This window comes from Chinchilla lanigera, unplaced genomic scaffold (genome assembly GCF_000276665.1).
Source record: "Chinchilla lanigera isolate Chin_1 unplaced genomic scaffold, ChiLan1.0 scaffold00177, whole genome shotgun sequence".
Classification (NCBI taxonomy): domain Eukaryota; kingdom Metazoa; phylum Chordata; class Mammalia; order Rodentia; family Chinchillidae; genus Chinchilla; species Chinchilla lanigera.
Window position 1 is genome coordinate 445102 of NW_004955578.1, and position 14702 is coordinate 459803.

General features: G+C 40.3%; 1 protein-coding gene across 1 annotated transcript; it reads right to left on the reverse strand.

The window, feature by feature from the left end:
- Positions 1–310: 310 nt before the first annotated feature.
- Positions 311–6920, reverse strand: LOC102030363 (cytochrome P450 2A10-like). The gene is made up of 9 exons (XM_005414009.1): positions 6741–6920; positions 6309–6471; positions 5247–5396; positions 4846–5006; positions 3594–3770; positions 2536–2674; positions 1895–2082; positions 1072–1213; positions 311–544 (listed from the first exon to the last, which is right to left on the reverse strand). Exons 1-9 carry the CDS (start codon positions 6918–6920, stop codon positions 363–365), a joined length of 1482 nt encoding a protein of 493 aa, XP_005414066.1. The 3' UTR covers positions 311–362.
- Between the last annotated feature and the right edge of the window lie 7782 nt (positions 6921–14702).

Below are 14702 nucleotides of genomic sequence, written 5' to 3' on the forward strand. Positions count from 1 at the left end.
TAAGTGAGCAGATCATAGATTCTCTTCAGGCAGAGCTGACATAATACTGTTCAATAAATAGCTGCTTTTCTCTGCCTCTCATCTTAGTTCTCTTTAATTCATGTGTTTGAATACATAATAATTGCGTTCATCTTGAGGAATTGGTACATACAGATCTTTATTTTTTATACACCTTTAGCAATATCGCATCAGTCTGTTCTGTTTCTTGTCCCTTTTATCCCTCCTGTCCCTTCCCTTCCCCTCATATTTTCACCCTTTCCATGAGCCCTCTTACTCAGTAGCCCTTCCTACCCACTAGCGCCACCCCCAGAACGACATTTCCCTTGCCTCTCCCTTTCTGCTTTCCCTGGCAAAGCCTTAACTCAGCGGGGCAGAAAGCTCATGGTGTAATTCCGTGGGATGGTGGCAAAGCCCACGTGTTTAGGGGACACATCAATGTCCTGGGTCGCCTGGGGGGACTTGAATCGGAAGTTCTGCAAGATGGAAGTGAGGAAGAGAAAGAGCTCCATTCTAGCCAGGCCTTCTCCAAGACAGTACCGTTTTCCTGATGAAGAGAAGGAGTGTCAGGGGTGAAGGAAATCCTCTGCTGCTAATCCCAAATACCCAATTGTATTCTGCAAGGGAGAAAGTCTATAATAATTTGGTCTGAGAGTCTTTGAAGAAAAGGTCTAATGCTCGCAGATCCTCAGGTTTCCTCGTATATGAAGTGTGTAAGATTCATGTCAGGCTACAGAAATGGGAAGTTTAGGTGCCCTCCCCATGGTTTCTGTGCTGTCAGCTCCTTGCTAAGAGTCTGAAGAACTGTTTGTGTGTCCTTGGGGAAAAAAACCCCTGACCCACTCTGAGCCTTGATTTTATCTATCTCTGAAAAGTGTTTAATCATCCCTTCACTTTAGGTACAGGTATTTGGTGATTAGGAGTTGCTGAGCTTGCATTTGCTTGGCTGGAAAGTAGATTCCAAGAGGAATTTCCTAGCTGGAGGACACTAGAATGAACCTCAGAGAGGGGAGCTGGGATGAACTGCCTCTGTTGAATTGAGAGGTTGCTTGTCAAGAAACACTGCACACTTACCAACGGAAAAAGGCATAAAAGCATCATTCTTCTTAAAATGTCCCTTCTCATCCAGGAAGTGCTGGGGGTTGAAATCTCCAGGATTTGAGAAGAACTTAGGGTCTCTCAGCACAGAACCCAGGACAGGGAACACTTCCGTGTCCTGGAAGGGAGCAAAAAGGCCAATTGATAAACGAGTTAATAGTTGAGCATGCTGGAAGTACAGAAGTATTAAACAGGAAAATGAAAGTGCCCCAGGTGAAGATATATGGGAAGCATGGGAGTTGTGGTCCTCTGAGAGAGGAGATTTGGGGGACATGAAGTTAATTTACCAGCAATGGGAAATTTGTGGGTCATAGGAGTGAATGTTTATTGAGAATGGATGTGTGAGTGACAAGACAGTGCCCTTTGGGGCAGGATGTTGGGGAAGGAAGGTATGGAAGTTTGAGGGTCTTTATCTTTGGGGTATGAAGTTAGAAGTATGCAGGTCATGTCTTTCATGACTTGCACATTTTAATTCCCTGAGGCAGTATACTTAGGAGACTTGGAGTTATATCCAACGGGACATGTGAGGGACATGAGATTCCTGTCTCTGAGAAACAAGTTCTATTGGAAGTGGGTTTGAAAGGTAGTTTCTGGGGCAAGGGATTTACTTCAGTGCAGCATAAAATGTGAGGCAGACATGAAAACCACAACTCTCTGAGGGGAACAGCTGAAGAGACAATGTTGTTAAGGAAGTCTTTGATTGAAGGCATGAGACAGGGGCTATGAATCTTCGGATGGGAATAGGTATCAGGGTCCCAGGTGTGGGATGGAGCTCCCTCTAGGCTTGGCAGTGCAGTACCTTTGGGAGCAGAAAATCCCGAAACTTAGTGTCCTTGGTGACCCTGTGAGCCAGGCCCATGGGGATCATATCTCCAAATCTTTGGATCTCATGGATCACTGCATCTGTGTAAGGCATCCTGGCCTTGTCCTCAAACATGGGATGCCGATTTCTGCCAATCACCTGGTCAATTTCTTCATGTATCTTGGCTGCAGGAGAGGGAAGACTGTGTTTAGTTTTCCAGGTGGCTCAGAACAGGAAGATAGACCAAATCTGAAAAACTAGATATACGACATAGATCTATTTGTGACATGTATGTGGATCATCAAAATAAACACTGCCCATACACCTTTCTGGAGCAGGATCCTTTTAACTTGCTCATTCCAGAATCATAAAGGATCCCTAAAGAAGGAGACTCAGGGAGTGGTCTGCAGAACAGGTGATGGATCCTCTGGAGTTTACACAAGCACTTTAGCAAAAAATTCAGTTTCTATGAATATTTTAATGGCTAGGGAAAATTGGCTGGCTCCTCTTAGGGGAATGTCTCCCTGCCTCTGCAGGGTGTTTCTGAAGGTCCAGAGACCTTGGAGAGGTAGTGACGTTACAGAAGGTTCAGAGGAGCTTCAAGGTCTGTGATCTGACCCTAGCCCTTACAGACTTACCTTCCACATTTGGGTGCTTCATGAGCAACAGAAAGCCATAGCGCAAGGTTGTGCTAACTGTCTCTGTGCCAGCAAAGAAGAGGTTTAGCGTGGTCATGACTAGATTCTTCATGTGGAACTCTGTATTGGATTTATTCTCCTATAAGGAGAAAATCTATTAGGGTGAATCCATTTAGCACCTATTTGGAGAGTTTCTTGGGGTTATTTCTTTGAACCTAGCTCTCTTGGGTCTGGATCTAAAGTGGGGAGAGAGACCCTAGATCTGCCAGGTTCTTGCCATGTTTCATTCACTTGCTCAACTTGATACCTCTGTCCAAAATGCTTTCTCATGATCTGTACTTGGCCAACCATCTGTTTTCAGTTTCCTTGTCTTTTTATAGGTAGTAAGAATATTTAGGAAGAGAGTGACAGAGATTGTGAGAAAAGATAGATAGACAGACAGACAGAATATTTAGTGACAACATCCTACTCATTCCCAGTTTGAAGCTTCCTGTAGAGGAAACATCACTGAATGCCTTATAGTCATACCTTATTCCTCACACATGGGAGACATGCAGATTTTGGTAGGTACACTTTATGGAAAGAGTTTTAAGGCAGGTCACCTGTCCACATAGGTTTATCTAATGAATAGACTTGGAAAGATTAGAAAGCCTGGCAGCCAAAAGTATTATAGTTAGTGCCAGAGAGGATTTGAGCTATATTCCATTTCTTCCTTGCTGTGTGACTTCAGGAAAGTCACTTACACTCTAGGTTTCAGTTTCCCTACTTGTGTGTAAGGTCATGATAAGATATATACAAACTACTGAGGCTAGCTCTATGAAGCACTTACAATTATACTTGGCATGTGCCACTGCTGTAGAGGCAGTTGCCATTATGCTTTGCATGCACATATCCCACCTGTGCATAAAGACTCACAGATAGAACAGTGATGATCAACTATCATGGGCATGGGGAAGATCACTATGATCCGAGCTGATGGAAAGAGATCTCTGTCCTTCACCCCAGAATGACTCCTTCTGCCTAGTTTCAGACCTCCTCACCCTGGCTGTTGCATGTACCTTCTGCATTTGGATGAGAAAAGAGTCAATGAAGTTTCGTGGCGAATTGGGATCCAGTGTGCGCTGGTTTTGCTCCACCTTCTTGACTATGAAGTCCTCCAACCCCCGCAGTTCCTTGAAAGCCTGTTGCTGTGGTCCTGGAAGGTGCTTCATTACTGAATAGAACATCTCATAAAGCTGTGGAGAGAGAGAGAGGGCAGAAGAGAATGACAACTGGGAGTGGAATCTGTGTCCGGGCAAAGAATGCACTGGCTTCACAGATCTGTCCAAGTGTTTAGGAATTTAGTTGAGGCAGAAGGGAAGATATATTTAAGTTTTCATGTGTTATGTATGAGGGCTACTGTCTAGAAATTTAAGTGAGATGGGACACTTACCTAGTCTTCAGATGAGGATGATAATGGCACTGACCAAAATGTTAGGATATTCAAGTGAGATTGTGTAAGAAGACATCTCGATGTTGAGCTTCTCAGGTGTATTCTGGTGAACCTACCTGGGTGGATAAGCATTCTCGAGGGCTTTGTTGGAAGTAGGTGTCCAAATACTTTTAGGATTTAGATATGACTTCCATACAGATGCTCAGCCATTTTGGGTGCAGGTTTTAAGGTCGGGGTTACACTTACTGAGGTGTTTATGTGTTAAGGTATGGACATAATAGTGGTATCCCATGAGGACAGTTGAAAAGACAGTATTGAAGGACACTTCTGTATTTGGAGACAATATATATAGATATGTGTGTGCGCTTAAAGTTTTGCTTGTGCTATCTGTGCAAGTGTGCATGTATTTAAATGGACTGAATGGAATTTTTTGTCTAGGAATGCCAGCCCCCTGGTTTGAGACACATGTATGGTGGTCAAATGCTTGTGATGGATTGGATTTTATAGCATCCAGTGTTTCATTATTCAGAAAGCTGGTGGAGATAGTCACTTCATGGGTTAAGAAATTCAGCTAACTGTTTAGGAATATCTGTTTGAGGTTTGTCCAGGGAACATTTGCCCAGGAGAGAAAACTGACTGAAGGGTATGCATCTTGGATGCAGACTCTCAGAAATATCTAGTGAGAGATTCAGGTATCCTCAGAGAGTGTGCTGGGTACCTGTCCTGGATCCTGATGTAACTGTGAAGTGTATAGTAGTGAGAGCTAGATTTGAGTGGACTTTAGAAGAGGATGGGAGATTGGGGTACTATGCAGAGGTGTGGTCAGCAGTAGGTGTGCTGAGGTAAGGATGTAGTAGGGCCAGGCTGGAACATGTTACCTGTCCAGTGTAGGTAGCTGTGAACTGGAAGCTTCCCAGCATCATGCGCAAAAGTGACAGGAACTCTTTGTCTTCATAGTCAAAGCGGTCCCCAAAGACAATGGAGTTAATAACATTGGAGACTGCTCGGCTCAGGTAGAAGGTGGGATCTATGAAAGCACCTGCAAGGAGAGACACAGACAAGCAGAGGCACAAATTAGGGGATAGTCCAATGGGCTCTCACTTCAGCCTCAGGATTTGAGCAGACTACTTACTCCTCCAGTGATTAGAAAAACTTCCAACATGATACAGAGAATCGAGAATAATGATGTTGTCTCTCACTCTTCCTCCAATGCCATAATGTGTAGTTCTTGACCTTGGGTTTTCCTACATCCTATGGAAACCTGAGTTTCCCTGCTTACCTTGTGTTTCCCTGAAGGACTCAATAAGAAAACCCGTCTCTTCTTGGATTCGTTCCTCAATGCCACGCTTTCCCATGCCGAAGTCCCTTAGTGTGGTGATGGAGAAGCGACGGAGGTGCCTGGCACGCTCCCAGTGGCTGAAGACCACACCTGAGGATGTGAGCACAAGGAAGGGGAGAGATTAGAAAGGGGCAGAGAGAGACCACACATCTCCTTTATGGAGGCTCCTGAGAGGAAGAGTGGTTTTAAGGGGGAGGGAGTGGGAGACTGATGGCAGCAGAGCCACAGCCTGAGTGAAAGAGCAGGACAGATACAAAGTGAGTCAGGACAAAGAAATGTCCAGAAAGAGATAGACCCCAAGTGGGAAGAGAAGATAGAAGGGAAGAGGGAAACAGAGACGAAGGCAGATAAAGGAGAAACAGAGGTGTGCCATAGGAGGAAGCAAAGGAAAGAGGTAATTTGAAGGAATGACAGAGGACAGAGGAAAGAGAAGTGAAATTTTGGATACACGAAACTAGAAATAAACACGATAAATAATCATGTTTTCTCCATTGAGCTGGAGAAGAGAGCGAGGCAGGAAGAGAAAGACAAAGAGTATGAAAAGGGAATTTTTACACTGAAACACAGACAAGGAGACTTTGAAAGAGATTCTGAGAGAGAAAAGGGATTCTTAAACAGAAAGAAGAAAGGAAGGAGAATAAGAAAAAATCATGGGGAGGCACAGAAGTTGAGGTTAACAAAAAGGTCACAAATTTATAGATGCCAGATTCCAACAAAAAAATCTCAAGAGGTTCTAAGAGATAGACAGGTCCAGGGAAAGAACCAACATTTAGTGAGAGAGAACAGGGAGACAGGGGCAGGGAGGCATGGAGAAATTAGGCACAGAAAGTCTAAGAGAGCTCAGAAGCTGGTATAAGGAGAAGAAACAATGAAGAGGATACAGAAAAAATGGTCAGGTGAAGCCCCTGCACAACCTTAAACAGGTAAGTCTGGGGAAGAGCCGAGGAAACAGAAGCCACCAAGTCTTTCTGGACACATTCCCTCATGAGGGGTCCTCCTCACCATAGCCTTTGAAGAGCCAGTCAAAGGTGGCCTGCTCGCCTCGTCCACTGAATTCCTCAGCTTGATCCACCAGAGCTTCCTTGACTGCATCATATCCACACAGCACCACGATCCGGCGGGGACCCATGTGGATGGTGAACACTGGGCCATAGCGCTCTCTGATCTGATGAAGGTGGGTGAGAGTGGTTAGGGAGGCCAATTGCTAAACTGGCCCCCTACCAGAAATCAGGAACTGGAATGCATTTCTCCAAGACCCTGAGAGGGAAGGAGATGAACATTCCACTCTTTTCCCCATCCAGTACCTGGAGGCTGATCCTTTAAAACTCTCCTATCTTAAGACATCAGCTCTCTAGTCAATCCTTGGCCACAAATCACCAGCTCATGGGTAGTTCCTCAATCACCTCATTCTACCCTTCCCCTCCTTGGCAATACCTTCATGAGGGAGTTGTACATATTCTCTGGGTCCAGCTGCAGGTAGTTCCTGATGAAGGGCAGTGGTGTGGGTCCAGGAGGCAGCTTCCCCTGTAGCTTTCTCTGCTTCCAGACAGACATCAAAACCATTACACTGAGGAAAGCCAGCAAAGCCACAAGAAGTAGCCCTGAGGCCAGCATCGTGGCTGTTGGGGTGACAGTAAGATATCAAAGACCGAGACTGCCTTTATATTACCTGAGAGAGAAGGGTGACCTTTGGTCCTGATTATGTAATTGTTTCATTTCACCTCCTATATATAGACCCCCTCATGCACCCTCCCTAGATTGCAACACAGTAATCAGAGTGGGAGAGGTCTTTGGGCTGATATACAATACTGGCCTCCAGGTGGTTTGTGGGACATCAGGAGGGAGTACCATAGGGCTGTGGGTTGGTGGAGGCAAAAGCTATACTCCAGACCTTAAAAGGTTGGGACATTTGCATGACTCAGTACCTGAGTTCTGGGTTTGGCATACCAGATTGACCAGGACCTTGTAGATGTGAATTTGAGGGTGGACAATAGAATCCAAGAATTTGGATTTCATTTGGCTGAGACAGGGAGTATGGCTGTGGGTTTTGGAGTCCTTGGTGAGGAGAGACCTAAGTTTAAGGGACTCAGGGAAAGATTCCAGGGTTATGGATGTGAGGATTCTGGGGTAAGAAGGACCCAGAGCTATGCATGAAATTACTGGAAGGAGAAGTGTATGGGAAAACCTAAGAGGCTCTTGATGTGGGGCCTGCTTTGCTTTGGCTCTGTGCTATTTTTTTCTGCCCTGAATCCTTGAGGTAGCCCCAAAGTGAGGCCAAAAGTGATGCCATGGAATGTAGAACCTCCCACTGCCCAGGTGTGGCTGCAAATGAGGTGGAAGTGGAAAGTCACATTTTAGTGGAAGTTTACAGAGAACTGATAAAGAGTCACAATTGACAGAGGGAGCTGTGGGGAAAGAACAAAATGCAGAGAACAAAGTGAAGAGAGGAAAGATGTTTTTTGACTTGGGGAGGATGAGATGGGGAGCGGGTTTAGCATAGGTATCAGATATCAATTTGTGAAATAGCAATTCATGTAATGTCAATAGCCAGCCTATATCTGGGATGGCTTCAGGCCTGCAGCGTTTTTTAAATTTTATTTTAAAATTTTTTTGGTTTGGCATTTCTTCCTTTTTTTCTTTTTTTATTTCAAAGAAAAATTTTTTCCTATGTAAAGACCAGTTGTTATGGTTGATACATTGTGTCAACTTGGGGAGTCTAGAGGTTTGGCTAAGTAACTCAGCAATTCTACATCCTGGGGTGCAAAGGACATGCCCTTCCAGCTCTAGGATGTTGTTCATTGTGTCAATGTGAGATGTTTAGAAGGTTAACTATGTGAGTGCTGTCCCCTGGGTGGGGGTAGCCTGCTTACAATATAAGGAAGGGAAAGAGGCTTGTATGCACTGCCATTCCCCTCTTTGCTCTTGTTGCTTTGCTATCTTCTGCCTTGGTGCCAGCCAAGTGTGGACTCAAGCCTCCACAAATTGTAAGCTAAATAAACCTTTCCTTCTTTCATTGTGGGTGTTTGGTTTTTTTGTCTCGTCAACAAGAGAAAAGTAACTAAGACACCAGTTTTATTTTTTTATTTTAAAAAATTAAAAACTGACAAAACAACAATGAATACAAAATCAAAACAGCACAAAACAACAAAAATAATACGTGACCCCAAGACCAAATGATAGAAATTTACAGTGGTTGCTAAATTATATACTGCTATCTTCAACAAAGTTGCTTAGTTCATTAGACATAAGAATGTAAGATTAATCAAACAAAGACAGTAACAGATAAAAAATAATAATTAAAAAAACATTGGAAATTATGCAGAGCTTCACCATACAAAATGGTAGCAGTTCAACAATGGTTCTTATACTGCATATTATTTTCAGGTTTTCTAATTACCAAATTATTATTTTCAGTCATTCTAATTACCAAATTCAAGCATGTAAAACTGGTCAAGAAAAAAGAAAATTTTAAGCATTGACTGTTCCTCACAATAAACTACAGACATCAGCAATACACCTATTCCAGCTATCCTTATATATACATATGAATTTTGTTTTCCATTTTTAAAAAAGGCCAACATAACAAAAACAAATACATAAACAAAACAGCATAGAGAGCAATAAAAATGATACAGAATTTCAAAACATGGTGATAGGATATTGACAATGATTGCTATATTACACAGTGTCATCTTCAAAATGGTTGCACATATACCCAGATACAGGCACGCAAGACTGATCAAACAATTACACATTAACAGTTCCTTTCAACAAGCCAACAGATATTAGCAGTACAATTATCCAAGCTATCCTGTGTGTATATATATATACATATTTTCCCTCTTCTTTCTTTTTTCTTTCCCCTCCTTCATCCCAGTTACTCCTTCCTATTTGAGCAGTTTCTTTTCCCTTTCACAATATCTATTGTACCTTTCAGATTTTAGTTACTCTTTCAGGTTCTTACACTAGGGAGGAAATGCAATGTTTACACATATTAATCTGATTTATTTCACTAATGAGTATGGTCTCTAGTTGCATCCATTTACCAATGAAAGCCTCTAGTTTATTTCCCTTTATACCTGAGTAATACTCCATTGTATAAAAACACCACATCTTTTTATCCATTCCTCAGTTGGATATTTGGGTTGTTTCCAAGATTTAGCTATTACAAATTGTGCTGCTATCAACATAGGTGCACATACATCACTGTGGTATGATGTTATCAGTTCTTCTGGAAAAATACTCAGGAGGGGAATAGCTAGGTTGAATGGGACCTGTAATCCTAGTTTCCTGAGGAATCTCCAGACTGATTTCCACAGTGGTTGCACCAGTCTACACTCCCACCAACAATGGAGAAGAGTTCCTTTTTCCCCACAGCCCTTTCAGCATTTTTTATTGGTTGATTTCTTGATGATAGCCATTCTTTCTGGGGTGAGATGGAATCTCAGTGATATTTTCATTTGCATTTCTTGAATGACTAATGACATTGAACATTTTTCATGTATTTATTTGCCATTTGTTTTTCTTCATGTGAGAAGTGTGTATTCATCACAGATGCCCATTTTTTGATTGGGTCCTTGAATTTTGGAGGCCTGAGTATTTTAATTCTTTATATGTTCTAGATAGAAGTTCTTTCTCTGAGGGACAAATGGCTAAAATTTTTTCCCAATTCGTGGGTTTTCTTTGCACCTTGTTGGTGATTTCTTTCTTTTTTATTTTAAAGATAAAAGAATGAAAACATATTAACACAGGGACATCCATTTACAAAATAGCACAAGAACAGTACAAGCAATACTGAATTACAGACAACTGACAGGAAATTAACAATGGTTGCTATATTACATACTGATAACTTCAAAGTGGTTACTCAGGAAAACAAATATAGACATGCAATATTGATCAAATAATTAATCATTAACTGTTTCTTTCAATAAAGTGATATAAGTCAATAGTACAACTATGTCAGCTATCTTGTATATACATATATACATAGTTTTTCCCTTCTTTCTTTTCTCTTTTCAATCATCCCAGTTGATCCTTATTATTGAGCAGTTTCCTTTTGTTTAACAACATCTATCATACCTCTTAATTTTTATTCACTCTTTCAGGTTCTTACACTAAGAGACAATATGTTGCTTACACAGGCAAGTCTGATTTATTTCATTTGTGAGTATGGTCTTTAGTTGTGACCATTTACCTATAAAAGCCTCGAGTTTATCATTCTTTATACCTGAATAATATTCCATTATAGAAAAATGCCACAATTTTTTTATCCAATCCTCAGTGGATGAACAGCTGGATAGCGTCCACGATTTAGCTATTAAAACTTGTGCTGTTATAAACATGAGTGCACATATATCACTTTGATATGATGTTTTCAGATCTTCTGGGAAAATACCCAGAAGGAGAATAGCTGGGTTGAATGGGACCTCTAGATTTAGTTTGCTGAGGAGTCTCCAAACGGATTTCCACAGTGGTTTCACCAGTCTGCATTCCCACTAGCAGTGAAGAATTCATATTTCTCCACAGCTTTGTCAACATTTTTATTGGTTGATTTCTTAATGCTAGCCATTCTTACAGGGGTTAGATGAAATCTCAATGTTTTCTTTTGCATTTCTCAAATGACTAATGATGTTGAACATTTTCTCATGTATTTATTTGCCATTTCTATTAGTTTATCTGAAAAGTGTGTATTCATCTCAGATGCCCATTTTTGGATTGGGTCTTTGATTTTAAGGGGCGGATTTTTTTTAATTCTTTATATGTTCTAGATAGACCTTTGTCCGAGGGACAGCCAGCAAAATTTTTTCCCAATTTTTGGGTCTTCTTTTTACTCTGCTGTTGATTTCTTCAGATATGCAAAAACTTTTCAGTAGGATGACATCCTAGTTGTTGATTCTTTGAAGTGTTTCATGGGCAGTTTGGTTTTTGTTCATGAACTCTCTGCCTACCCATGTGTCTTCAAGATTTTTATCTACTTTCTCTTCTAATAGATTTAGGGTTTCTTTTTTAATATTGAGATCTGTGATCCATTTTGACTTGAGTTCGGTGCATGGTGATAGGCTTGGGTCTATTTTCGGTCTTTGGCAAATGGCAAGCCAGTTTTTCCAGCACCATTTACTAAAGAGGCTATCTCTTTTCCAGTGAGTTTGTTTGGCCCCTGTGTCAAGATAAGGTGGATGAATGTGTTTGTGATTGTATCTGTTTATTCCAGTCTGTTCCATCAATCCTCAGGTCAGTTTTTAGCCATCACCATGTTGATTTTATTACAGTAGCTCTGTAGTATAATTTCAGATAAGGGATTGTGATTCCACCTGACTTGTTTTTGTTGCCCAGGATTGCTTTTGCTATTCTCGGTCTCTTCTGGATCCAGAAGAATTATAGGAATGTTTTTTCTAGATCTGTAAGGTATGCTAATGGTATTTTAATGGGAATTGCATTGAATCTGTACAACAAGATTTTTTGGTAGTATGGTCATTTTTACAATGTTGGTTCTTCCTATCCATGAGCTAGGAATAGCTTCCCATTTACTGAAATTCTCTTCAGTGTCTTTTTCAGAGTACTGTAGTTTTCATTGAATAGATCTCTTACTTCTTTTGTTAGATGGATTCCTAGATATTTCAATTTCTTGGATGTTACTGTGAAACGTATGTTTTCCTTAATTTCTCTCTCAGTCTGTTTGTTGTTTGTGTATAGGAATGCTATCGATTTCTGGGTGTTGACTTTGTATCCAGCTACACTGCTGAATTTGTTGATTAATTCAAGGAGTCTTCTTGTGGAGTTTTTGGGGTCTTCCATGTAAAGTATCATGTCACCTGCAAATAGTGATACTTTTACTCCTCCTTTCCTATTCTTATTCCTTTTATTTCTCTCTCTTGTCCAATTGCTGTGGCTAATGGTTCCAGAACTATGTTTAACAGAAGTGGTGACAGTGGATATCCTTGTTTTGTTTCTGGTTTTAAAGTGAAAGCCTTCAGTTTTTGTCCATTCAGTATGATGTTGGCTGTTGGATTGTCATAGATGGCTTTGATCATGTTGAGGTAAAGACAATCTATTCCTATTTTCTGTAGGGTTTTTATCATGAATGCATGTTGGACATTGTTGAAAGCTTTTTCTGCATCTATTGAGATGATCGTGTGGGTTTTGTCCTTGGCTCTATTGGTATGGTGTATAACATTAATTGATTTATGAATATTGAACCAGGCCTGCATTCCTGGAATGAATCCGACTTGTTTGTGGTGTATGATTTTCTTGATGATTTGCTGCATTCTATTTACTAGTATTTTATTGAGTATCTTTGCCTCTATATTCATTAGAGAGATTGCTCTGTAGTTCTCTTTCTTGGTTGGGTCTTTCTCTGGTTTTGGTATCAGTATGATGCTTGCCTCCAGGAATGAGTTAGAGCAAATTGCTACCTTTTCAATTTCATTGAAGAGTTTGAGGAGTGTTGATATTAAATCTTCTCTGAACTTCTCTGTAAAATTCTGCTGTGAATCCATCAGGGCCTGGGCTTTTCTTTGTTGGTAAGTTTTTAATCACATTTTCAATCTCATTAATTGATTATTGAGTTGTTCAGCATTTTTATATATTCTTGATTCAACCTTGGTAACTCATACATATCTAGGTATCTGTCCATTTCTTCTCAGTTTTCTATCCTATGGGAGTATTTTCAAGGTAGTATTAAAGATCTTCTGAATTTCTGTGGAATCTGTGGTCATTTCATCCTTTTCATTTCTTATTGCATGAATCTGAGTTCTTTCCTTTCTTTTCTTGAGAAGGTTGGCTAGGGGTTTATCAATTTTATTTATTCTTTCAAAGAACCAATTCTTTGTTGCATTTATTGTTTGGAGGGTTTTCTTTGTCTCAATTGCATTAATTTCTGCCCAGATCTTTATAATCTCCTCCCTTCTTTGGGCTTTGGGCTTGACTTGTTTTCTTTTTCTAAAAGTTTGAGGTGCAGCATTAGGCTCTTTATTTGTTCTCTCTTTTTTTTCTTATGTGTGAGTTCACCCCTATAAATTTCCCTCTGAGGACTGCTTTCATTGCATCCCACAGATTCCAGTAAGTTGTGTTTACATTTTCATTTGTTTGTAGGTATTTCTTAATTTCTTCTTTAATTTCTTCTGTGACCCATTGGTTGTTCAAGAGGTTCTTATTTAATTTCCAAGTATTTATGAAGTTTTTGGAGTTCCTTTTGTCATTAATTTCCAATTTCATTGCACTGTGGTCATATACTATGCATTAGATAACTTCAATTCTTTTGCATTTAGGTAGGTATGCTCTATGGGCTAGAATGTGGTCTGTTTTAGAGAGAGTCCCATGTGCACCTGAGAAAAATGTGTATTCTGATATTGCAGGGTGGAACACTCTGCATACATCTACTAAGTCCATTTGTTCACAGACTTGTTCAGGTCTGTTGTTTCCTTGCTGATTTTTTGACCAATTGGCCTATCTCTTTGTGTCAAAGGGTTGTTGAGGTCCCCTATTATAATAGTGTTATTCATTATATGGGTTTTCATGTCTGTTAAGATTTGTGTTATATAGTTTGGTGCTCCAATATTTGGTGCATACATGTTTATGGTTGTTATTTCTTCCTCTTGCAGTTTTCCCCTGACTAGTATGTAGTGACATTCTTTATCTCTTTTGATTGTTGTCAGTTTGCAGTTTACGTTGTCTGCAAACAGAATAACTACACCTGCTTTTTTCTGGGTTCCTGTTGCATGGAGGATTGTTTCCCATCCTTTGACTTTCAATGTATGGATTTCCTTTTTAGTAAAATGTGTTTCCTGTGTACAGCCTATCATTGAATTTTGTTTCTAAATCCACTCTGGCAGTCTCTTTCTTTTGATTGGTGAATTGAGATCATTTACATTTATGGTTATAACCAATATGTGTTGATTTATCATTGTCATGTTATTCACTTGAGTTGGTTTCCTACTTTTTCTACCAGTTCAATTGCTTACTCTTCTTGACTGTTCCTTTCTACTGCTGTTCTTGAAATTGTAGTCATATTTTTCTCTGTCTAGAATATCTTTTAGTACTCTTTGCAACAATGATGTGGCACTCATGAAGTTCTTCAATTGTTCTTTGTCTTGGAAATATTTTATTTCTCCATTAAATTTGAAGGATAGTTTGGCAGGATTCATCAGTCTTGGTTGGAAGCTGTTTTGTCTCAGGACCTATAATACTTTACTGCAAACTCTTCTTGATTGGATGGTTTGTGTTGAGAAGTCTGCCATGATTCTAATAGGCTTTCCTTTATAGGTAATCTGTTTCTTTTCTCTAGCAGCTTTTAATATTCTGTTCTTTCGCTGGAGATGAGGTATCTTCATTATCATACATCTGGGTGTAGTTTTATTTTGTTTATGACTAGTTGGAGTTCTATATGCCTCATTT